The sequence below is a fragment of the Emydura macquarii genome, unplaced genomic scaffold, assembly GCF_026122565.2.
Source record: "Emydura macquarii macquarii isolate MOO-44397 ecotype Brisbane River unplaced genomic scaffold, CSIRO-AGI_Emac_v2 contig_3345, whole genome shotgun sequence".
Classification (NCBI taxonomy): Eukaryota; Metazoa; Chordata; order Testudines; family Chelidae; genus Emydura; species Emydura macquarii.
This window is the reverse complement of record NW_027133482.1, coordinates 4469078-4495751: the sequence shown is the minus strand read 5'-3', so window position 1 is coordinate 4495751 and position 26674 is coordinate 4469078. Positions and strand designations below refer to the sequence as shown.

The window sequence follows — 26674 nt, the reverse complement described above, 5'->3', positions numbered from 1 at the left end:
GAATTTTATGATGAAAATACTGAAGGCAACAAAAATATCTACAGCCTTTATTTTGTAACTAATTCCTGATAACTTTACAACAGGCAGCAACGGCAGCATGCTTTACCACACAGAGAGATCACATTCAGGGATCTCAAATTGCTTTCCAAACATCAATTAAATAGGCCTCAGAACCCTAATGGCATAACATGGGTGGCATTCCCAGTTTCACAGAAAGGAAATGAGGTCACAGAACAGCTAAGTGACTCGTCCAAAGTCACCCAGCAAGTAACAGAGCGTTGAATACAACTTAAGTGCTAATCCCCAATCTCCTGCAGATCACATCTAGATTGCTTCTGCAAAACCAGACAACTGGAATAGTAATATAATGTCAATATCACAGGCACATGCCCTACCACACTATTATTTATCAATTACATTGCAGCAGCATCTATGGGCTAATAAAAGACTGGAGCCCCACTGTGTGCTGTTTGATATACAGACAGCAAAAAACAACCACAGGCCCTGCTCCAAATAGCTCACAATCGAAGTACTGACAAAACGCAACAGGTGTATGAAAAAGACACAGGTTTCAGTGGGGTGGAAGGCGAATGGGGAGGATGAGTTTCACAGTAAAAGCAAGCAAGCAGAGATTTCAACAAGTCACCAAGTTATCCAAAAGCAGAGAGAGTCCAAGCCGCCAGAGAGAACAGAAATGGCAACAATGGCTGAGGTACAAATCTAGCTACGTTCTTCTACAAGGTCTTATCTGACTATCCCAGACGGTGTTCACTGCAGTAGGTGCCCCAAAGAAAACTTCATCCCATGTTTCCTGCATTAACTCACACACATACTCCTATCAGGAGCTATGATACCACACTTACGTCTGCAGAGCTTCCGTTGCTGCTGAAGAGTGTAGTAATGGTACCACAAGTACAGGTGACCAAATTCCATAGAGTGGCCTGGACAGACCCCTCATCTTCATACACCCCACCTATGAATACTCTGCCAACACAGCCAACTTAAAAGAGCAGAATATGGAAATTGACTGCATTTTACAAAGCCTATAGGCTGCTACATGTGATTAAATATGGATTAGCAGCTCAAGAACGAAGATTAGCGGTCTCGGCAATAGAGCCTAGCTCAAGAGAATTAGGGTCTTCATGGCATTCCAGGTTTGACTCCAGGTTTCATTGGTAAGGACGACGAACTAGAGTTTATTTTAGGCAAATGAGCTTTGAGCGTGCTCACAGGGCATGATATAAGCCATGATCCAATTAACCCCCTTTTCCTGAATTCTTTTCAATCCAAAGAGGAGGGGGAAATCTATATTAGAAGGGAGACAGACAAGAGCAAAGAGGGTTCCAAAGCAGCGGGGGGTAACAGCAGCAGTAGTGCAAGGAGCTTGGAAGGGAAGAAAGATGATGGAATTAGCAGCAGAGAGCTAGAAAGGTTGGGACCAGGAGTAGCAAGACAGAGCTGCGTTGGGAAGGAGGAAAGCCAGAGAACTGGGAAAGCCAGGCGGTGAGAAAACAGAGAGGTAGAAGGAAAACTGAGGCACTGGAGAGATAAACAGGTTAAGACCAGGCCGGGTAAACAGTTGCAGAGGTACCTATCAGCCCAGAAGAACAGTAGGAGCTGGCTGGCAGGGCTGAGGAGGTGGCAGTGAAATGATAGGAGGGGGAAGAATTTCTCTAGGAATAAGTTTGGCCCACTAGATGTATCCCGTCAGCTCTGATTTGGGCTACCCTGATTTATACACATCCCATCCATTTTAAACTATAGAGGAGCTGAAACTTTGCTAATTGATCTGCGGTGACAAACCCCGATGCGTTTTGCAGTGTGGGGGTTCTCAACTTTTCTTTTTATCAAGAGCCTGGAAGGAGAGAGACAAAATAGTTTAAATAAAGCACAGTTTAAAACACAAATAGCCAGAGAAAGGGGCCTAACACCCCCAACAAACACACAGAAAAAGAGAACACAGCATGCCCCACACTTCCTCTCGATAAAAACACTCTTTATTGCTGAATGGAAATTCTGACTGGAAAATCTACATGTGCTGTTTTCCATTCACTGTCTAAAGAGTTAATATGACATACATAAAGAGCTGCTGAATACTCAGGAATGGAAGTACATGCACAAGTGTTATGCTTATGCTCATAGGGTGCTATATCTCATAGTGACACAATCGTCCTGCCCATCTCCCCAGCAACACATTTCCCAGTGCATTCTCCAGTTTACCACTTCCTGCTGATTCTTTCCTAAGCCCTTTCTCAAATTTAGCAGCGACACATGCATTCCCACTGTACCTTGCTGTGCCCAAGAACCGCAGCCTGCCATCCTCCAAATACTACCGCCCCACCCTGTTAATTCCATGTGTCCCCAAAGCACAAAGATCCCATTTCCTTGTATGCCACACATACACACCCTATTCCAGCCCACAGGCCCCTGTAAAAGATCGCAAATTGGCCCCTCAAATTCCCTTATCATACTTTAATAAGTTTTGCTACAAATCATTGTGGATTGGACACCTACTTAGGTGAGAAGTTGCTTCAGATTTCCCACAATAATTCCTGTTATAGTGCAAATAGAGGGGAGTAGTCAGCATGTGTAGTGGTGAGAGCCAGGAACAGGAGGTCAGGACTGCTGGGATGGTGCTGAATTATTATATAATATAGCATGGACAAGTTTGGTACATGGGTGCTAGAGGATTCTGGGAGCAGGGCTTCTTAGCAGTAGACAGTGGAAAATCACTGAGAAGGCCGAACTTGCACTTGGCACTGACATGAGCCATAAATGTCTATCCAGGTCCTATGTGTGTGGCTGTGCTGATGTGGAAGACCAATGGTCATGACCAGTCAACGGCCAGTTCGCCTAGTGTGTACACGTGGAGGTGGGTAATGGTGAATCTGGGACTAATTGACCTGGGTCAACTGACCCTGTAGAACAGCGTGACCTCAGGTGCCTGGGTGAGTAGTTGATGAGAAAGTAAATGTCATCTGATCCCTGTAGCCCCCCCCTCCCAAATTATGAATTAATCATGATATGCTAGATGATATGCTCACAAAGCATATTTTGGGGACATGTCACTCATTTGGAAAAAGGGTATAAGAGTACTGGGGAACATCACATGTTCTATGAACTTGCACACATATATCTGAAGAGGCTAGTAATATTGTAAGACAGGAGGACGACTTTGGAACCAGAGGGTCTCAAGGTAGCCAACACCATGCTTCAAGGAACCCAGAAAACAGACCAAGTATCTGGAGGGAGAAAGAAGAAGAAGAGAAGTGGCCTCCGCCTAGAATTGGTAACTATACTTGCTTTGTTTACTAATCAGGATATTAAGAAGGGCCAGCACAGTTACTGAGGGTTTATGCTTGGGGAATTGAGCCTCATTAAGATGCATCGTATAACCATTGCTGTTTGTCTGTGATGCCTAGCTTCAAATAAATAGCATTGCATTGGAAAAACTGAATGAGTTTTCACTGGCACAGATATGGTATGTTGTTCCCATCTGCGAGTGTGTGAATTGATCCCAGCTCATCGAGGACTCAAGTTCCACTTCCAATTCTGCCACTGAGACATGGTGAAAGCCTGGTCCAAACAATTAAACCCTCTACATCTCTGCTTCACCATCTATAAAAAAGGAAATACTAATCTTTACCCACCTCACACGGACCTTGTGAAAGTGAAGTTCAACTGTTAGTACGGCACTTTGAGACCCTTAAGTGAAATTTTAAAAAAGAACATACTGGAGAATATAAAGCACTAAACCACTTAATCTCTTAAGGATTTGCAATCTGAGTGCACCTGTCAGGATCAGATCTCCTGTAATGATGGATTGCATACACTGGTCTGTTACTATCCTGAAAGATAAGTTTTGTTCCATCTCATCAGTAGATCTAACCAGGGGTTTACGGTACTTGTGTTCATTTAATCTCTCACTTTTTTACATCTGCTCAGTGGGAACAGAAAGTTGAAGGATATGATAAAAAACCCTATTATTTCCATATGGGTTTGAAAACAAATGGCTTTCAGTTGAAATACCATATGCGCAAAAGGGCTTACACAGGACCTGTAAGAAGTAGTGTTGTGTACACAGCACACATACATGTGTCCGGAGTCACTTTTCCCTTTCTGGTGTTTGATTCTGCTAAGACAAATACTTTTGCCCCTATACTGTAGCAAGACATTTCTTTGCATGTCATTTGGCAGATGCAATTGTGGGGCCCTGCCAATTCACCCTGAAGCCCTCCATTTTAATCAGTATCACATAAAGTTTAACACATGCTTTGAAATATGCACCAGATTCAAAGCTTCGCCTCAAGGGGGTCCTGCTGAATAACACATACCATCCCGGCCGCTGCTCTTCTAGCAATTATCTTTCAACTCTGGCTGAACCATTAGAACTGTCAACGCCAGCACACTGCCAACCAGAGGAAAGGTTGTGGGGTCAGAGCTGAAAACAAGACTCTTAAAGGCTGAAGCACGCTGAGGACACTGTGGGGTGTTTGTTTATACTGCTGTCTGCTTATAAGGAGAACCCCCAGGGCACTTGTTTTATGGGTTAGCAGAACTACAAACAGTGTTAAAAGGGGCTGAAAAAGGTTAGTAATGACAAAAGTGTCAGCATCCGCTAAGCACGCCCTCCCTCCACAAGTCTGAGAAGTCCAGGATGTTTGCATTTCATAACAAGCAACCTTCTCTAGTGATTAGAACACAGAATGAGTCAGGAACTTCCAAACTCTCATCCCAGTTCTACCACCGGCCTTCCTTAAAATCAGTAACCCTCCTAATACCCTCAGTCCTCATCATCTGTAAATTGCAGATAATTCACACCTGCTTGACCCGAGTGTTCTGAGGACTCCCGTTTGCAAAGTGCTAAGAGGACAGAAACCACTATGTCGTATTATAATGATTGTGGGATTAAGAGATTTAACAGAGTTGGAAGCAAGAGCAAAAAAAAAATAATTAAACAGACCGAGCTTCCATTTATGGAGTGTTGGATTGTCAGTAGCCTGATTAGAAAAGTCCCCATGCAATTCCTATTAGAGACTAACAAGGAAATCCTGCCCCCTCAACTGCAACTAGGAAGGTGGTGAACTGAGACTACTGTTTACTATGTGTAACTTACTTCATTTCACCTCATCCTCTTCCTTCCTCCCAGGACATTTGTTAGTTGCAATACAACAAGACGGCAACGACACATGGGCCCTGTCTTTTTTTCTTCATGCCTGCACAATGCCCTGCAAAAATGGGCCCAATCTCGGACTCTATTTGCAACAGAAACAGTACAAAATAGTTTTGAATAAGAATTCAGTCGCTCCTCCCAGCCCAGCCTCGTCAATTTGTTTTGAGCACCTTGTGCCCAAAAAATTAATCTTTTTCTCTCCAACCTTTTATGCCCTACAATCCCTCAGTCATCAACATGATCGTAGGATGCAACTGTTCTTGCTTATTTTTAGGCCATTTAAAAATTAAGATTGGGATTTTCAGAAATGCTCTTTGTTGGTCTACCTGCTCTGACTGACATCAATGCCACCACCGTCACTGACTTCAAAGGGAGCAGACTTAGGTCAACACTGAGCACTTCTGAAAATCCCCCTCCCAAAAGGGATTTAGACATTTAGGAGCCTAAATCTCAATGGAAGTTAATAGGATTTAGGCACTTGAGTCACTGTGGTACTTTCCCCCTTGCTCTTTTCTTCTCTACCACTGAAAGGATGCCTCCTTCACAGTCTTTTATCTTATGAAAGAGCTAAAATTTGAGGGGAAGAAAGTAGAAGCCAACTAAGAAAAAAATCACCAGGACTGGATGAAGTTCATAGATTAATTAAGGCTACAAGGCACCACTGTGATAATCTAGTCTGACCTTCTACATAACAAGCCATAGAACTTCCCCAGAATAATTCCTGGTTGAACTAGAACACATTTTTTAGAAAAACATCCAATCTTGATTTAAAAATTGCCAATGGTGGCAATTCCACCACAATCCATGATAAATTGTTCCAGTGGTTAATCAGCAGTCACGTGACTGTTCCGCAGTAGCCTTTTCCCTGTAAAGACTCAAACTCCAACCTATTAAAATAAAATGTCAACCTTCTTGCCCCTTTGTGCATATTTTAGATTCAATACAACAGGCCATCTAAATTCAAGCAAGGCACAGAACTAATAGCAGGCTTCTTATAAGTCATGATAGATATCACACAGTGCAGAACTATGCAGGAAAGCTTGTGCAGTATGTGGTAATTCAATGCCAGGCTTTAGTCATCTCTATTAATTCCTCATTTTCACAAGAGCTAAATTCATGCACAATTTTAAAGAGGAAAAAATGTTAAAAAAAACCCAACAAAGTACTGTAAGGCTTTCGGGCCCCAACCCCACTCTCTTGCTACTCCTTACCAGCCATCTCACCAAACACTAAGCCACAATCAAAAAATTAACTGGCCGATAAAAAAGAGAGACACCAAATCTTCCTTATTACATAAAAAATTTAAAAAGCTCCTGGGTGATACAGGAATTATTCCTGAAATTACACATGAAATTAAAATCATGTTACTCCCACATGATTTCTGGACCTAAATTTAGTTCTCAATTTAAGATCAACACAGGTTTTGGAGTGATTTGTATTCTTCCTACTCATACAATATTTACAAAAGGTGATGTAGAAATAGCTACTTCCAGCAAAGAACCATCTATCCATTGCACCACACTATCTACAGGCTAGATCCGCCGCTGGTGTATAGAGTCATTGAAATCGATGAGCTACAACCTATACTTAGGCGTGGAAGGATTAGTTTTTCATCAGTGAAAGATATCAAACATTGATATCACCACACACAGACAAGCCAACAGAAATATTTCCATCAAAATTTAGCCAAAGACAAATGATACTTGGGAACTTAGAGTTTGATTTAAGGATATTTGCTTTGTATATTTTGACATATGATGTTGACACTGTGTTTACTGGTTTAACTTCTTGAATCTCAACATCTATTGTCATTAAATAATTGTCTGACCTCCCATGATTTCCCACAACTGTGAAAATTCAAATCAATAAAAATCAAAAAGTGCTTAAAAATAACCCTATATTACCCATTTTAAGAAAACTTGAATTCTGCCACGCTTACCTACACTTATGCTGTATACGAATAATTTGATAGTCTTTTTCTGTAACCCTCACTCTCCTCACTCCTTCCCCAACCTTCCGTCTGTAGCCTTTACTTGTACTGGCATGAGCTAAATTTATAGTGCTAGCTCTTTGGAGCTTTTTCTAGGTCCTCTGTGAAGCATCATCATAATTTGGGTGCCAGTTCCCCTTTATTGGTAAAAAGAGTAGACCTAGGATTAATTCTCTATGCCTCTGTGTCTAGAAAAAAAGCTGCCCTCTGTATCCTTCGGCGCATGTTGGATGTAGTATGCTTGGTTGTGTGTTAGAGGTGCACATCTGGGGAGCTGCATTTCCTTGGATTCAAATACAGCAGAACCTCAGAGTTATGAACACCTTGAGAATGGAGGTTGTTCGTCACTCTGAAATGTTCGTAACTCTGAATAAAACATTAAGGTGGTTCTTTCAAAAGTTTACAACTGAACATTGACATGGGGGGGGGGGAGGGGGAGATTTGATGTAAACTGAAGTAATTCTTCCACAACAAAATGGACGGCTTTTCTAAATTTACCATATATGTGAATTTTAAAAAGTATGTGAGGAAGCTTAAATGGCCTGAATTTGTCAGCAGAACAAATTTTTTGTAGTTTAAAAAACTAAAAAAACCAACAACAACAAAAACACCTTAGTCTGCTAAAGGATTTCACTTTGTTTTGGTCACACACACCCAATTGTATAGTATTGTCACACAATGTGTGCTCTCTGAGTTAGATGCTATGGAGACCATTCCTTTAAAATTAAATAATTAAAGATCCACTGTAAAATGTAATAGTCCCTTAATATGGTCTATTACAACTTATTTCCTCCTCATTAGCACACCAGATTCCAGAATTTCCCAGTGAGCTGAAAAGCTTTTTGTTTTAGTTCCTTCTCATGTTACTTGTGATCTGCTCAGATCTCACACACTGAAAAGGGCTGGTCCAGGTCAGTATCTGAGAACACCTCTAAAGGTCTCATGGTGATGATGGTGCCCCAGTGGGGTGTTATGTATAGTGGACAACATGCAGCCAGAGAAGCTATCTTTCAGATGAATCCTAAAACTGAAGTTTTGCCTACTGGTGGTCATTGCAGATCCAATGCTCAGACCATACTGCAAGATAAAGTCTCTAAAACAACCTCTACAGTTTTAAATGGACAAAAAATTCTAGGCACATCTGGGATCTATCCCCTGGCGTTTTGAAAGACCTGCTGGAGAAGACACTTAACCAGTCTGCACCTTAGTTCCCCCATTTGCAAATGAAATGAATGGTCATCCGCCTTTGTAAATTGTTAACTTCTACAGATGACGAGTCACATAACCATGCACAGTACTACACATTCTGCTGCCCTACTATGTTAACACAGGCTCCCAGAATCTTATCAACTTTCCTTGTAATACCTACTGTCAGCCTTAGTACAGGCACAAGAATATCCACCAGCTAGAGATGGCAAATGGAAGGTACCACATATACACACTACAAGCGCCTACTACTGAAACTTTTAAAGGGACTTTTAAAAATAATTAAAGGTGATTAATTTGGGAAACTTAAATTTTCTTATATTAGCACCTAGAGAGCCCAACCAAGATCAGGGCCCTACTGTACTAGACAGTGTACATACATTTAAGGAACAGTTCTTGCTCTGGAGAACTTACAGCTTAAATATCAGGGCAGTAAAAGATCAATGAAATTGCTGAGATAGTGCCCCAGTAATAAATGTAGACATTACAATTCCCTTTAACTCACTACAGTGTGGTATTCCAGATGCCTCTTATAGCTACAACCCTATGGCACAATCAGTAGGCACAACATAAGTTAAAGATGGCTGGTTTCAATTTGATATTTCTCAGCTTTTGTTAGACTCTTTCAGCGCAGTTTGAATTTTATGACAGTTGGGGATGAAGGATTTATCGTGAGAAACATCCCTGGGTTTCAGGAGTTTAAAAAGACCTAAAAAGCAGCTACAGAAAAAGCTGGTCCAGCACAAAACTGCCCTACAATTAAACTTTTGAGTTTTACTTATGAACGATGTAGTCATGTCTACGAACAGTTCCATAGAGCAAGCCTAGTATCCTACAGGAATACTATAGTCCCTGTGGCCATTAGTCATAGATACGCTGAAATAAATAAGCTCCATGATTTAGCAGTTTAATTTTTGAGGTCATAAAAAATTCAGAGGAATACTCATTAGTTAATAAAATTTCTATAAAGTATAAATGTTTAACACAGACTTAAAGGCACAGAATTCTTCTTAAGTAAACAGAAAAACATTCCATGGAAAGCCAGGAAACATTGGAATAAAAGTTCTTTTATGATAATAAGCACATTTGTGCTCAACTCTTGTGATGTGGGGGAAAAGAGTTAGGGGGAAAGCACAGGAAAGTATAACGACTCAAACATCACAGAAACAGAAATATGCTTATGTCTGCAGATGTACCTATCACCACCTCTAGAGCATGGCCCACATGTGCCGTTGGTCTCCACTGAAATCCTCACCCATGCCTTCATCTCCTTCCTCCTTGGCTATTAGCTTCTCCAAGTTCCAATTCACCAGACTCCAAGCCTGGTCAAAACGCTACTGGCGTACCACCTCACACATGCCAGGTAGCCTTACCATATCACATCTACCTTTGGTCAATTCCACTGGCTCTCCCCATTCATTTCAGGATCCTCTTAAAAATTATTCTTAAAATCTTTCATTTAGTTATTCCAAATCTCTCTTTTTGTGTCCCTGTGCCATCTATTCTTGTAGCACTGGCCTCCTCTTTGATTCTCCACATGATCCCCCTATTGTCAATGCAAGAATCTTCTCTTCTGCATCAACTGCTATCCTGAAAAGCCTTTGTGCATCTTCCTACCTCATCTCTTCTCCACTCTCAACTCTAAACAGATGTTTCCCTGTCTCAGCTCTTTTTGTAAGCTCTAAAGCATCTTAGGTCCCACTTGTATGAAAGATCCCACTGTTTGGAAGATATTACACCAATATTTTTGCCTCTGTTTTGAGTGAATATAATGCTCATGAGACAGACACACATCTGATACTTGCACTGCTCGGCCAATGTACCTGTCCTAATTCGCAAGAGCATCCAATCCTTTTCTGGCTGAGAGCCACTAGTGCAGAGAAGGCCAGCCACAAGAATACAATTAACCAGGAAACATACAGCGATGTGGTGGATTCTCAAACACCTTGAAAGAAAAGATATTCAGCAGCCAGAGAGTATTTTTCAACAGTTTCTAACAATTTTAAAGGGGAACTGTAAACCTTTGAGGATCTCACCCCTGACAGTAACAGAATGTGTAGACTTAAGTTACAAATACAGTATTTGGAGGGAAACACTTTACTGAATCTCTCCTAGTAAACTTTCAGATTAGTTATATAGTGAATGGCAAGTGCTAAATGATCAACTCAGTCAGTCCCAAGATGGCTGGAATACAATTTTACATGTCAAGTCTTAAAGTAGTAGCAGCCTAAGACAAGGAAAAATTAAAGATGAAATAAAAATGAGTATTTCTTTTTATACAGGCATTTTGAACTGAAATAAAATGTAAAGCCTATTTATTTTCTCAGGCTATTTCTAATAGGGCTAGGCTGACAGCAGAAAGTGGGTTAGGAAGAGAAAATTTTATGATAGCTTGACAGTTTAATGAATATTCATTAATTCATTAATATTCATTAAACTCCATCCTTAAGAGGTTTGTAAGGCCCGGCTTGACAATGCCCTGGCTGGGATGATTTAGTCAGGATTGGTCCTGCTTTGAGCAGGGGGTTGGACTAGATGACCTCCTGAAGTCCCTTCAATCCCTCATCTTCTATAATTCTATGATTCAATTAGTCTCTCTGTGACTGCACACACGCGCATTACATGGTTAACTAAAACATTTTAAATCTTCTCGAACTAGTGTTTTTTAAAATGGCATCCTCTGATTAAACAGCTGTTAATAGTAAAATAGTCTATTAAACAACGACAATATGCTGTTTCATTGCTGCCTTGTCCACCCCCTTCCTGTCTGTCTGCTTCATTCATCTGTTGCCTTTTGTCACAAGCCTAGACTGCAACAGGGACTGTCTTCATAGTATTTGTTTGAAAAGCCCCTAACACAATGGGATCCGAAAATACTAGTTTAATACAAACAGCAGCAGCATTCAAATTAAGTTTTGATTGCAGCTACAGAATTTGAGAAAGACAGTTCCCAGTTACCCAACTACCCAGGCGGGGAAAAACAAAAGTGACATTAGGATAGCGGAACAAAGTCAGTAGTCCAACATGGTGCCACCACCTGGCTTGTCCTTTTAACAGGGTTTTTCCCCTTTAACGTTTCCTTGCTTTTGTCAGACTCAACATTATTTTAATTTATTGTAGTTTTTGTGTGGGTTAAAGAAAGCATCTGGCATGAGACAAGATTAAAGCATTCAGTGGAAGCTCTGAAACCTGAGGAATACGCCATCGGTGCTCGGCCATGACGGTAAAACAAAGTCCCATAGTAATAAGCACGACGCAGGGATCTTATGAGCACATTAAGAACTAACCTCAAACTTGGCATTGGTGCACGCAGCCCATGTGGCAAGGGATCCTAAGACTGAAACAAGGCAAGCACAAAAGGCAAAGCACAAGAAACGACCTTTGGAACAGATCTGCCCTTGTCAATAGTCTGACACACAGTAGAGTGAGGACATTCTCTGCACAATGCATTCAGAGAATTACAGTTAAATCTAATTTACTATAAAATATACATACAAAGAAAAAACAACTTCCATATGTGTTACAGAAGATTATACAAAAGTTTAAAAATCTTGGAGATGATGATAATTAAAAACACTGCACAAAATGCATTTCTTAACATTTTTCCCGGGCCATCGAAAGGCCAGCAATCAGCATCTGGAGCTCTAGCAGCAGTCTGAGAAAATGTCATTCTATCCCCCTCTCAAGAGAGGAATTGCTTTGCTCATTTGGCTCAGGATGGTGTGCATATGTTTACATTTAAAACGAAGCACAGGGACATAGCAGGATTTCCCAATAATACTGAAATTGCCACATGCCACGTCTCTACTTATCACCATCATTTCAAATAAATTAACTGACAACTTCCTCAGATGTTTGGAAATATGTCAGCCATTGTGAAAGCAACCTGAAACAGAAAGCCGAATAGATTCACACTAGGTCCCAACTAGCCCCCGATCAGGGTTCTGAAAAACAGCTAACCCTTTCCTCACACTAAGCAGCACACTACACAACAAGTCGTCTTCTAGACTTCAGTGGAATTACTCATGATGTCAGGTACTATTCAATGTAAGGGCATCACCGTGTCAGCCTAATGCTAGTGGGAATGCAAGACTACTGAGGATAGCTTTAGAAGTTTTATCACCCAGGGCATGTAATTTTCTTTGAAGAGTATGTAAAATATCAGTTTTCCAATGATCATCATGGTAAAGGGCAGGCAAACAAGCAGATTTGTGCCTGGACTGGCAAATGTTCATGCCAATTTTGCAGTTGCTATCTATTACACTTAAACTATTTGGCAAAGTACTGTGAACAGTTATGGTGCCATATATGTTAAACAATAAATGAACATGTCATTTACCTTCCACCATGTTGTTATTCAATTTTCCCAGACAAAAGCTCTGTAAAGAAGCAATTAAAGCTGAGAGAACACATCAGTAATTTAGAGTAAAAACAATACAGGGATGTTTGTACCTCAAAACTAAGCATTATATATCCAGGGAATTCAGAGTTGAGATTTAAGAGGAGACCAAATATGGTATGGTATGGAAATGTAGTGTTAGGACACTCAAACAGTCTTAACTTTGCCCTGTAATGAAACCATGCAATAACTATACAATTATAATTAATGCATATTAGCAATTGTGGTCTCAGATTAAATGGTTTTTAAAGAAGTTAAGATTTTTTTCATATTCTTCTTCAATTAGTTACATTTTGGGTTAATTAACCCTTTAATTAATTAACTCAAAATATAACCAGAAAAATGTGAAAAAATCTAACTTCTGTGCTGACATTTTCCTTTTAAATAGTAAGTGAAGCATTGTGATAGCAGCATATATATATTCCGATATATGTTAGTGATCTTTGTCCAAACGTTAGTAAGCAATGAAGTGTTGTATTATATATATATCAAAAGAGTGAGCCTAGCACACAGCAATTTGAGAAAAATAGGCAGTCAGGAGATCTGTATTCTATTCTCAGATCTGCAAATGATACTTAGCCAGTGTCATATAATGTAATTTAATCTCTATCAGTTTCTCCCTCTGTAAAATACTTGCTTTCTCCACAGAGCTGTTATGAGACAGTGTTTGAATGTGCTGTGTGTTCTTCAGATGAATGACATCAAGGAAGTGCAAAGTATTGTCTGAGAAAGCACTGCACTCTTATCAAAAACCGATTAATATTTATTAGGTTTGTATATCTCAACAGATTTTCTTAAAACAGTATATTCATTCATTTGGGTGGCTGATATGTTTTACCACTTTGTAGGAATATATACTTCCAAGTCTCACAGGTTACACCACCTCAAAGACGTCAAAAAAATGTTATGAGACTATATTTTCACCATACAATTGTTATATCTGGCCTGAAATAACAGGATCGTGGCCAAAACAATTAAATATCACCTTAAAAAAATATAACAGGAATACCAGCGCATTTAGACTCGTAACAAGAGATCACTACCTATTCAACATAAGCTTTGACAATTCATCCTACAGATGCTATGAAAAATATGCTTGCTTCCATCTGTCTATTTGAAAAGCAGGCTGAATGTTTTTGGCTGTCCAGACATAAACTTTATCCGATAATCACTTTTGGATCGGTTATTTTTGGCCGCCTATGTCAAAACGCTCATAGTTCTTCCCCTGGATACTTAGCATGCAGCAGCATTTTCAGTGACCTCTTTCACGCGCCTGAAATATTTCAGATGTTAAGCTATATAATAAAAATACATACTGGATATCATCAAGTGTTAATAAGATGTAATTCATTCCCAACAACCCTATGACTGAGATCTAAAAAAAATACAGGTTCAAGGGGCCAAAGTCCAAAGCAAGTTCAACGTGCTGACACACTTTCATCTGCCTAAGTGCTGTATATTTAGTAACAATATTTGGGGTAGCAGAGTCCCAGGGGATAATAGGTAATAAAGTTCAGATTTAAAACACATACACGTGTGCATGTGTGCAAAGGAATCAATGAGGGTATTTTAAAAAAAAATTAAAAAACAATTTCTCAGTGGAGCAACACAAAAGTCTCCCAGTTCCTTCGTAAGATTGACCCAGGAACTATCACTTGACTTCACTTCACCCTCCCCATCAGTTTCCTGTCCAACAGAGGGAGCCAAAGAACCGCTAGCATCTTTGAATGCCAGCCAGAGAGACAGCTACAGCTTCCAGTGTTCCGAGACAGATCATCCGGAGCATCACAAAATGAAATTTTCAGCTCATCATCCTTGGCCTCAGATTTGTAATGCTACAAAAACATCATTGGCAAATCACTGGCAAAATCAGAGAGTTGAACAGAATCTGTGTGATGCTCATTTAAACCAAATGCATAGGCCCTATTGCATCCCGCTAGAACTGCCAATCGCTGTTCAACACTCTCCCTGGGCCTTCTGGCCAGGCCAGATATTATTATGGTCTGACTATCCACCAGCAACTGAACAGATTAAGCAAAAGATACAAGAATTGGTGTTGTAAGACAGCAGAGGGAGTTCTATCCTTCAGTTCCATCAATATAATATGAAGAGACACTGTGCCACTGGAAACACGAAACTTAGGTCCCTGGGCATTTTTGCAAGAGTAAAATGCCACATGGCACTTTTTGCGAGAGTAAACCCAATGCACTGGTCAAATGCCAAGTTCCCTTGTCATTTCAATTGGAAGCGGGATTCTTTGCATCATTTCCTATGCTGCTACGCAGTGCTGTTGCGTGCTAGCTGTTAAACAGCAGGTCCCACCTCAGAGATAGCTACACTTCAGCAGTGCCTGAAGCAATTCCAGTTTTACAGTTTGCATTTTAATTTAATACGCCAGCAGAAATTTTTGGGGTCCTGTTGTATGAAAGATATTATGGAAATGGAAGCTAGTAGTGGAGCATACCCAAGATTTCTAAATACTTGCTACTTAGTGAGCCATACGGTCACATCTCCTCCACCCAACAGTCTGTTTCACTTAGCATTTTATTAGCTTCTGCCTAGAGGAAAAAAAACATATTTTTCTTCAACTTTTCCCAAAGTAGCCCAAAGATACTCCACTGAAATCCTGTGCGCCCTAAAAACGGTCACTGGGGAAAAAACTGTAATCCAACGTGATGCAATTCAGTTCAGAAGCTCTTAAGACCAAAAAGGTGATGGAGGAACAGGGAGGCAGTGTGAGATCAAGCACTACTGAATGATGTGAGGCAGTGATCAGAGAGAAAGTTTTCAAATGGGGCAAAAGAGACGGCCATGCTTCCTGCAGGCCAGACCCAGGGAGTAACGACAGCAATGACCAAAAGACTTTTAACTAGGGCTGAAGATCAAATCAGAGAGGTGAGGGCAAAGAAGCCAGAGGTAACAGGGGTGCATGGGTCTAACACAGCTCCAAAAGAGAATGCCCACTCCCCCCATTGGGCACTCTCCACACCGCTGTGAAGGGATCCAGCCACAGAAAATCCCTGGATGTTTTAAGCCTCTAGAATCTAAACACAGCCCAAGCACTGTCCTGGTCGTGGGTCCCTGGACATACTCTCAAGGTGCAAACACTCTGTCTAGTAGGCTTCTTGTGAGACAAGCAACCTTGCTCCATACTGCCTACTCCATGGAACCAGTGCTGCCTCCTCAGGCTCACCATACAGCTTAGCCCCACTCTCTCCCAGAATTCCAGCTCTGTGGATATTCTGGACCCACAGTTCACCTCTTCAAGGGCACGTGAATAGTGTAACACAAGACAGACTTTGCATGGGGTTCCAACACCACTGCTCTTTACTTAATTGCATGAGAAATACACAGTTCTATACTAAAATAATAAACCCCACCTGCATTTCCCTGCCTCAGTTTCCTCACCATTCCAGAGCATTCTTTGGGTTGGAGCCAGGGTTCACAGGGGTCCATCCAGAATCTTTCTGTTGTGGTGGACAGCTTGTGTTCTGAAACATGGAGCCTCCTCCCACCAGCACACCTTCTCCGACCTTGCTGGTCCATCCCCTGCCTCATGTTTTCTGTGTGGCTTTCCCTATCTCTCCACCCGCCCACCCCAAGAGACCCTTTTTATTAAACTCCAGCTTTGTCACCTTTGTCTCTGTCTGGTTTGGGAATTTTCTACGCTCTTCTCGCTCCTCCTCCCTCTCCTCCCCCCCATTTGCAGGGGAAAAGGATGGAAAAATAGAGTCCGATTCTGAGTAGTTTCAAAAGACTGATGGTAGATGAAGGAAGTGTTGGAAGTGGTTGGAGGGACAGCGTATGAGGAGACCCCACCATGAGAAAATTCTTCCCATCCAGTACAGCCTAAGTTACAGTGAGAGAAAGACAATGGAGGGACAAGAGACCAAGAACAGAAGCTGCAGCACGTGTGTTTGAGGTGACTCCACTGGAAGTAGCAGAAATGAAAGGGGAGGGATTGAAGATGAGATTAGCTCGTGTCTGGGAGTAGAGAAGGTGCAGGGGAAGACCAGGGCAGAGTTATAAGTGTCCTCACCAGAGTTGGAGACGGCATAGGAGGAAACAAAGTGGCATGTGGTTTTGCGAGGATGAAAAGATGGATTCATCGAACTCTTACTCTGCCTACCCATCCTCAGGAAAACATGGGTGTCTCCGTGCATATGTCCCGAGTCACCCCTGCCCAGAAGGCACCAACGCATACTGCTATGAGCTTTGAATATGCAGTAACTAGCCTCCCCCTCCCCGGTGTCATGACAATGACAACACTGGAAACCAAAACAATCAGACAGAACATCTGCAACCCCTTATGCTCCAACAATTAGTAAGTATCCTTTGCTCGACCTGAAGCATATTTGAAGAATAGCACATTCCCTTCATTAGGTGGACCCCAAAAGACAAGTGCAAGTTATTACTTCTTTCCACGCACACAACAAGAATGACCTTTCAAAAAACTGGTTTGGATTTAATGGCCAAAAAAAAAAAAAAAAAAACCACTTTCCATAAACAATTAGTCTTCTAGTAACTGTTAGCATCAGGTAAAGTCAGAACATTTAATAAGACCAATTTAAATACCAGGAAACAAAACACTTTCCAGACATTGTTACTATGCGTGTTTGAGTCTGTGTCAGGATAAGATGATCAGAGCCATTTTCTTTGCAGATAAGAGATGCTAACTTGACTTAACGTAAATACTAGGTAAAATGGAAAGAGCTTCCTTTCCATTATTCCTAAAGTAATGGAGCTTTGAGTAGAAAGCCTACTCTATATTATGTTGCCAGAGGGGTTTTGTTGAATGCCATAAAGAGAGGTGAATAAGGACATTAACACAGCAGCCACAACATGAAGGAAACCAATTAATGGAAATCTTCTGAACAGAAAAGATTGTAGAAAGAATGGCATTTAGGAGATAAAGAAAAATCATTCAGGAATTTTAAAGAATAGAGAGAAACGTAGTAATTCCTTGCTATAACTAGGGGTTTTGGGGTTTTTTTTTTTAATACACATGTATTTACAATTAACTAAGGATAGTTTTCCAAGTCAATGCAATGGCAAGGTTTTGTACAACATACAGTATAAAAATGTACCTACTATTTTGAATGAGTTCAGGATTCAGAAACAATAGCTAACGTTTTACAATGACCAAGGGAAATGGACACTGGCTCCTTCAGCTCTATAATTTTTCACCATGCACAGAATAGCAGCACAAATGCCATGTTAACACTGCTAAAAGGGAGATCTGGATTATACCATCCACCTTGGCCTCCTAGACTTTGGGCTATTAGAAGTCTAGGGCAAAATACAGAAAAACATGTAAGCACTTTGTAGCTGCATCAGAAACAGAAAACAGAATCTGGTTGGAGCTGTATCATTCAGTTTCATACAGCAACAAAATTACTTCAATGTTTCAAAAACTGTTTTAACTATTAATTACAAACATTGGATATCCTGGCATACAAAAGGAGAGTTAAGCTGAGCATGCCCATTCCGTTTTATCAGCAAAATGCAAAACGAGACCATACCTGTTTCATTGCCGTCTCTCCAATCTTGTCAGAGTGCTTACGAATACTCTCCAGGAAGTCTTTGAGGTCTGACATGGAAACGTCTTTTATCTCTTCACGCAGTTTAGGGATATTATCCACCATGATCTTGCAGAAGCGGTAGTGGCTCACCTGCGGCAGGCACATATGCTCAAGGTGCTCTAATGTCTTCAGTGCAGGGTAATGTCTGGGAAGAGTGTAAATCCGATTCAGAAGCATACAAGACTATGCTGCTGTTTCACTTGCCCTCAAAGGATGAGGGTAACAAATTAGCACTTCTATACACCCACGGATCTCAACACACTGCACAAAAGTACACACATCTCAATGCTCATATACAGGATAGGGGAGTATTCTCACATTTGCAGATAGGTAAACTGAGGTTTGGCAAGGTTAAAGCATGGACATGCTCTGAGAAGTGACTAAGTAAAAATGGCTCCTCTTTACTCAAGAGATCTCTCTTGTGCATATCAAGACTCAGATCTGGCTATCTGTCTAATTCTTTCTATACTGCCAAGCACCATTAAATGCTTTCCATCCTAGAAGTGGCTGCGTTTAAGTAGTGGATCACGTAATTTCTACATATCCCTTACCTACCTCACAGGGGTGTTGTAAGGCATAGTGTTTGAAAGGCACTTTGAAATCCTTGGCTAAAAGGCACTGTAGGACTGCAAACTGTTATTCGTACCCAGCTTCTTCATGTATTGATTTTACTGTGGTGCCCAGACACCCCAGTGAGAATCCAGGCTAGGTGCTGCTTGCTCAGGATACGATGGCAGTCCTTGGCCCAAAGAGCTTTGCTCTGATGTTGTTACTTTCACTCCCTTGTACTTCATATTTGATTCTGAACTCACGTTTACATAGCACTCACCTTCCCTCTAAAAGAACTCAGCTATACTAGCTAACTGTAAACACAACACAGATCTGATGAAGGGAAAAACATAAGAACGGCCATAGTGGGTCAGACAACTGGGCCATCTAGCCCAGTATTCTGTCTTCTGACAGCGGCTGCTGCCAGATGCTTCAGAGAGAATGAACAGAGCAAAGCAATTTATCAAGTAATCTATCCAGTCATCCAGTCCCAGCACAGAAATCTTAACTATGGAGCTGTTAGCAATATCTCTGAAAAGTTATTTTGATCATCACTAACGTGCCTCTAGGGTGAAACAAGGGAACCGTAACAGGACATAGTTTTGGAGAGGTAATAGAGAATACCATGTCCAAAGGGAAACGCTGGGGAGATGAGAATTTAAGTCAGCAGAACATAGCAGAGGTAAAATTTGGCCAGGAGAGCAGAAGTAAACACCCCCAATTCATGCAAAAGACATGCTTAGGCATAAGATACGCACAACCATATCACTTTAAAAAATGACACACAAATCTTTTTCAAAACAATTTTTGTGTAAACAGTAAAGTCAGGGAAAGTTATTTTAACTAAAAATTACAAGGACCATTAAGAGCAGCAGAAATCACATGGTTTAATCAAGTAACAAGGGCACTATTTATATTACAGTGGGTATGAAAAACTATTTACAATAAAATGCAGTTCCCTCTGGAGAGAAACTGAAGAGTGGATGGAAAGCCAGAAATTAAACCGGAGGAATAAACACACATTGGGGTTTTGTTATATTTGAGGATATTGTTTATTGAACTAGAAGAAGCTAAAACATGGCCTGCAGGGACAGTGTGTGTTCATTGATGAGGTCCCCGACTGCCTGCCAAAACCAAAGTCTAAAACATCTGGGGCAGAGAAGAGTTCAACATTTTTTGCCTAATAAGTGCAGAGATCAGTGATTCTTATTAATGAAGTAATCCAGTTTTAGCCTCACAGTCCCTGGTGTGTTCTTAACACGAGCAAGGCTTCCAACTGTGTTCTGATCTCTCGGACAAGAACAGCGGCGCCTCAACCCATTACAGAAATCTAATTATTTTGTATCTTTAACAACATCTTACATTATGTTATCTTTCACCCCAAATGATCCCAAAGTGCTTAACAAGCTACACGCACACAGGGATCATTTCACTGATGAAATGCAAATGCTTCTGAGGCAAAAATACGGCAGCCAGGTACAGAGATAGGCAAGAAGGCAGATTCGGCCAAGAACACCTGGGCCCTACTCTAATGAATATTGTCATGGTGGTCTTTAATGTACAAACACAAAGCAGAAAGGATCTCATACCTTCTCTTGTCTGAACAGTTAACGTACAATTTAATGGGACATTACTGGCATAAAAAAAATAAAAAAAAACTATGCAAGTGTTACCAGAATGTTTAAAAAAAAAAAAAATGAGGACAGATCCCACAGCTGTCAGCCAGTGGTTGGAAAGATCTCCCTAGGGTAGATCCACACACTGTTTTGGGGGCGTTTGCCAGCAGTCCATTTGTCAGCAGTGTTCATTCCTGATGCAGTTACAGGTTCGTGTATCGAGCAATATCGCCACCATCTCTCTTTTTTGCCCAGGTTCAGGCACTATTTTTCCTCATCACTTTATGAGTCTAATGAGTCCTGATCATCTGAGGAAATGTCTCTCACTTCCTTGGATTCTGGACGCTGGAGAAGGAAGTGTTTGTGTCTCACTCTCTCCAGTCCTATGGGTTGCACAGTCAATTCTCTCTGGGTTTGGACTGTACTTTGCTCCTTGTTTCCAGCATGTCACATGCAGTGAACCAACTGAGACTGGGTATTCAAACCTGAAGCTTACACTACTAACCCATCCCCTAGGGACTATCAAAAAATGATACAGAAGGAGACAGATTCAAAAAGGATTTAATTTGTTTTGCTGCTTTGGTAAATGGAGCCATCAAATCCAGACAAAAACTAAGTGTTCAGATTTTACTTAAATGTGGCCCTCAATAATAATTTTTATACCACTCAAAATGAATCAATTCAAAGAAAAGTGGAAGTGATTCCTAGAACTAGTTAGTGGAAGCACTAACCAGAATAAGGGAATCACATGGCATATAAATTCCTTTCAGTTAACACTATGATCAGATCCAGCTGCCCCACACACACCCCACAAACCCCACCAACTGCTATGAATCCCAGCTACAACCAACCTACTTTAATGAACTTCTTATCAGTCAACAGATAAGCCCCTCACTGATACTATACACATGGTTAAAAATTGGACAAACTAGTAGGGTATTTTATACCATGCTCAGACATACTAATGGAGGAAAACACCTGCCTGAACAGCTAAACAACACTCTAATTTCCCCCCTCTAGTCTGACTTTCAGAGGCCTATCAATTTACCCAAGGCTTTGGGGGAATCCAGGAGTACAAGGGCTGGTATTATTTGTTGGGTAAAGGAATGGGGGGAAGATGTTTCATGTCTAGTTAGTTATTTCTGGTGTGGAGCAGTTGCTAGTGCAATGTTTTTATGTGAATGAATGGTGAGTCTTGTGGAATCACAAAAATTCAGACAGGATGCCTTAGACTGGAACTGTGATAGAAATGCTAAATTCGGGCAGGATGTCTTAGAACTACAACAGAAATGCAAAATCATTGTTCTATGTTGTAAGACGTTAACTACCTTTGTAGCCGCACCCAGCCATACCCTGTCAGATAGATAACAAGTGACTGTACGTGACTCGGGACTCACTGGCAACGGGAGAATCACCAGAACATGTTGGCACCAGGAGACCCCCATTGTGTGTTATAAGTACCCTATGTGCGGTAAATGACCTGTTAAATATCAGAAACTCCACTATATGATCTATATGTAAAAAGGAATCTTAAAAACATACATAAACCATCTGTATTTTGTACCAAGGCGAAGTTCCAGAGATCAGCACAGGGACGTGATGTCTGGGCTTCCCTATACCTATAGCTTCCTGTGTGTATGTCACAATTAAAGTTCTGCTCGATCCAACCTTAAAAGAGAAGCTGTGTGATCTTTTCCACGACAGTCTAGAATAGGGATTTGTGTGTGTGTATGTCAAATTGAAATATATAAATAAAAATATAAGTTGCTATGAACTTATTCACTAGTAAAACCTACTAAGTGAAGAAAGATTATGCACTGTTGCAACTAATGTTATAATCTGCACCTGCATTTGGATTAGACTGAAGAGACGACTGAGCAGAAGAGCGGTTTGAGAGTTACTAATGAGAAATTGGATAGTTTTGAAGCTAATCAAACTGTAGTATAGATATCTTGATTCCTGAGAATCTCTTTCGTTATTAAATTTAATTTATGCTTCCGGGTGGGTGCTTTGTGAGTCTTCAATATGCAACAGTCCGTAAAATTTACCTTTTAGATTTCATTTGCTCTCTCAATTTGCTGTACATCTCCAGAACTGGGGAGAAAAGAAAAAACATAATACATTATTAAGACAAAGTATATAAAATTAAATCTAGATTAAACTGTACAAATTGCAATGATCAATTTCAGATTCCTCACCAGGAAGACACAGTGTTAGTTTATCAACTGTAGCAGAAATATTTCTCTGTTGTAGTCGACATTGTTTCAGCTCTTCCATGGCTACTACCAACTTAAAGAGAAGAAAAGAAAACCGAATTATGCCAACAGTGGTAAACAAACAGCTTGTACGTATGTGTCTCCATGGTGTACTCATCCCTCACCAAGTTCCCAACTGTATGTTTACAACAATGCCTGCCAAGAGAGCTAAGAAACTCAGTATTCACTCATGTAGTAGGGAAGAATTTCAAAACTGCAGGAAGTTACGGAGCAAAGTTCTATGTACATGTATTACACTAGGCTAGACAGATCATTGTGACCCCTTTTGGAACCAAATTATGAACTGTACTCTCCCTCCTGCCCATACACACACCTGAAAAACTGTACCACCTACCTCACCCCATAAGGTAGGGTCCCCTACCTGCATAAGGAAGCAAGACTTTACGGAGACCACTATCTGAAGGGTTCAAATTGGTTCAACTGTTAGCATAAATTACAGTAATGGTCCCTGTGAAGCATACCAATTGTGCCTACAACCTCCCAAAAATATTTCTACATACAGTAAATGTACGTATGTAAGAAAAACACGGTGCCTGCCCTGAAGAGCTCACAATCTAAGGAAAAGATGAAAGGTTGCCATAAAAGTGCACGAGATGGGGCAGGAACTGTGTTTTTGTCATATGTTTGCACAGCACCTAGCTCAAGAGGGATGTAGCCTCTAAATGCTAGCATAATACCAAAATAATCAATACCAGACACCCATAGCAATTCTGTCTTCTATTGTCTTAAAACAGTTCCTACATTCAAAACACTTCAATAGATTCTAGAGACTTGGATCTGCTACTGAATATTGTCAATGGAATAACTCACATTACTTATTATTGATTCGATATGTGTTAAAATGGATGCTTAGGCTTACCAGGCATTGGTTAGTAAAGTTATATACAGAGTAGGGATAAGTTCTGGTGGTTTAAATCAAGCAAAATAATTTAATGAAAGAATGATTTTATGATATTTTTAATAAAATATGCAAAACAACAATTAAGCAGCAAATCCCAGCACTAAAGTAGTTAGAATACTGAAGTCACTGAATGTCTTTTAATTTATAGAACAATTTTTCCCAGTCTCTCTTTTCTAAGCCTTTTAAGAGAGACTGATGATAGTTCATTTCTGAAAGAACTCTTTGTAAGTCTCCATAAGTGACCTATCAACAGTGACTTCTAGTATCTAAAGTTCCAAAGCTATACATCTGGCTGATGGCAACCAAAGACCAAAACTTCCATCTTAGGGTTTTATACAACTGCCCATCACCATAATCCCTGAGCACCTTCCGCATAAAATCAATAGCAATTGCAAAGTTCCTAGTGGACTTCAAGAGTCTCTGGCTATACCCACTTCTCAGGGTAAAACCTTTGCTTAGGGTAGGGGAGTTCTTGAGGGTTTGGTTTCTTTTTTGGAAGGTTGATTTGTTTTTTTGGGAGTGGTTTGAGTTTGTTTTTCCCATAAGATTTGCCGGCAATCATCTCTATTAGACGCATCACTTCCATCCCCCGCATCTAGAGATGGATTATTCTCTTCAGCACAGTTTGTTAGTGCTTGTCAAATTTTAAATGGCCCAAGTATCACACCTTCCACCACTTCCCTTGGGAGACTAGCCCTCACTCTAATATGTCGTTTTCTTTTCCAGTCTATGTAAATTCTTATACTGCATTCAGCCACTGTGTATCTTAGCACTTTTCAGTAGTGTATTAAGCAACCCTTTGTTTGCTTTCTCATCCTCTGCCCAAGGGGAGAAGTGTGTGCAGAGGAGCGTTTTGCTTTGGATTTCCTTTTATACATATACACACAGTTATCTGTTTATGAGAGGGGAGGAGGTTAAAGCAATGCACCTTGCACTTAGCATGGGAGGTGGGGAGATTTGTAATGAGCCTTAGCCCTAAGGGAGTTCATTTCACAGGCTTGGACTGGCACCCAAGAGAAGCTTTGTTTTTCACACAGACGAGCTTTACCCTTCTGTAGTGAGTTTCAAGGTCCCTGAAAAGCAGAGCTATTGGCCTCCCATAGTCAGAACCTTTTTCTTTTCTGGTATCAAGTACGACTTCTCCTCTTCTTAATCATATTCCTTTATTCTCCTAGCTATGCCTCCCCGGACCAGCCTAAGCAATTGCTGCCACTCCTTGGGTTCAACACCATTCAGACCCTTGTGCTCTGATGTCCTCTCAGCTGTCACTAAGTTATTATCTGACTCTCTCAATCTCTTCCAGAACCAATCCTAGGGAGGTGAACAAGGTACTCACAGGTAACACATTCTTGGGGGTCACAGTTTTTCAGCCACTGACATTTACCACACGGAACTATCCAGTACTGGCAGGAGTATGGAAAAGGCCTTTTCCACCTCTGAAGCCCATATGGCCAAAATACTTAGTTGGAAAGTAATGATGCCCAAAAAGTGAATTTCTTTGTTAACTAGGAAGACGTAAGAGGCAAGAACAGCAGAAGATTTCTATGGGAATACGGAGCAAGTGGTGAGAGACTCTCCAGGAGGAGAGAAAGATGACTTGCAGGAACAGGCCTTTCTAGACACTTCTCATACAATCAATTGCGTTGCCATCCTACAAATGGCCTTCAATTTTTCAGTATCCCGTTAGTTCTAAGCTGTAGCAGACTAAATGCAATTAAAGGGGAAGTCACACCAAAAATGCACAGCGCTTCATTTGCGCCATGACTTGATGCTTCCACACATGCAGTTCAAAACTCCATCGACTTGTGCTGCTGCCATATTGCACTGCAAACTGGGAGTCTGCTCCTTCGGTGTTTACTGACACCAGGAAGGGGTGAAGGATTGAGCCCACCACTTGTCGATGATCACTTCAAAGTCCTCCCACTTTCCAGGTTTCCCCCTCCATTGAGTTTTAACCCACAATTATGGAAGGGAATAGTCACTTCATACACATATCCCCATTACATTTCATGAAAATTAGACATAGGTATCATAAGTATTACACAAATTTAACACTAGTACTGTCACACAAGTTAAATAGCTTTGCCCACACAGATGTGTGCTTCTGAAACAACAACGCTGTGCAATCGAACAGTATTATACTAAATTAAAAATATTCAAAGCAAACAGGTCATATACAAGAGGCGTTTAAAAATACAGAGCTTACTTCCTTCCCTTCACTCTGCAGTTTTCTATTCGTGTCTGTCACTTGATTCTGTGGAAGGGAAAAAAAAAACATGTTCATTTTAAAGTTTGCATGTAATCAAAAGGTTTTTTGGTTGCTTGCGCAAGAACGTTTACTATGGGTTTCACCAGCTTCCATGCAATTTCTTACAATTTTCTTCTGCACCCCCATAAAACAGATGTGGTTAATTTGGTTCTTTGTTCATCAAAAGGCATTCAGTGGCTTTTCTGACATAAGGAAAGAAACTAACAGCAGCGCAAGTGATATGAAGGCGGCCATACAGGAGTTTCTTGCCAGTTACTAGACACTAGTGGTAAACAGCAAGGGTTACCACATCAACTAATTAGCTCACATGTTGTTTCATAGGGCAGTTATATGAACTGTCCAAAGTAGTTAACATGGATTCATCCACTTCTCCCCTTCCCTATCAACGTAGTACCTGCCCTTGAAACAGAGATGTTCAACCCTAATTCTCTGGCTCAACAAAAGGATCCATTCTATAGTTATAACGAACACTGCATGCTCCTGTACAACAGCCAAAATATAAGAGTTTCCTGCTCCAAAGACTTTCCAAACAATAAGTAGTTTGTATATTGTAATAGGACCGGCTTCCTCCCATGCATGCCTGTTTGGCATAGGGTCATGCTACAGGCAGTTTGCCTCACTTTCCCCTCTTGGACGGTTCAAATAAATTTCACTTCAGCCTTTTCCCTGGTCAAAAATTACCCCTTCCTGGGGAATGTGTTCATTAATATCAA

General features: G+C 40.8%; 1 protein-coding gene across 8 annotated transcripts in view; it reads right to left on the bottom strand.

Annotated features, from left to right (window-relative positions):
• Window positions 1–26674, bottom strand: part of EXOC6B (exocyst complex component 6B) — a 434911-nt gene that overhangs the window by 337206 nt on the left and 71031 nt on the right. For all 8 annotated transcript variants that reach the window (XM_067533650.1, XM_067533651.1, XM_067533652.1 and 5 more), the window contains exons 3-6: window positions 25899–25946; window positions 22714–22804; window positions 22564–22609; window positions 18291–18495 (exon numbers count right to left, since the gene is read on the bottom strand). In XM_067533650.1, coding sequence (XP_067389751.1) covers window positions 18291–18495; window positions 22564–22609; window positions 22714–22804; window positions 25899–25946 — 390 coding nt within the window. The remainder of the gene's footprint in view (window positions 1–18290; window positions 18496–22563; window positions 22610–22713; window positions 22805–25898; window positions 25947–26674) is intronic.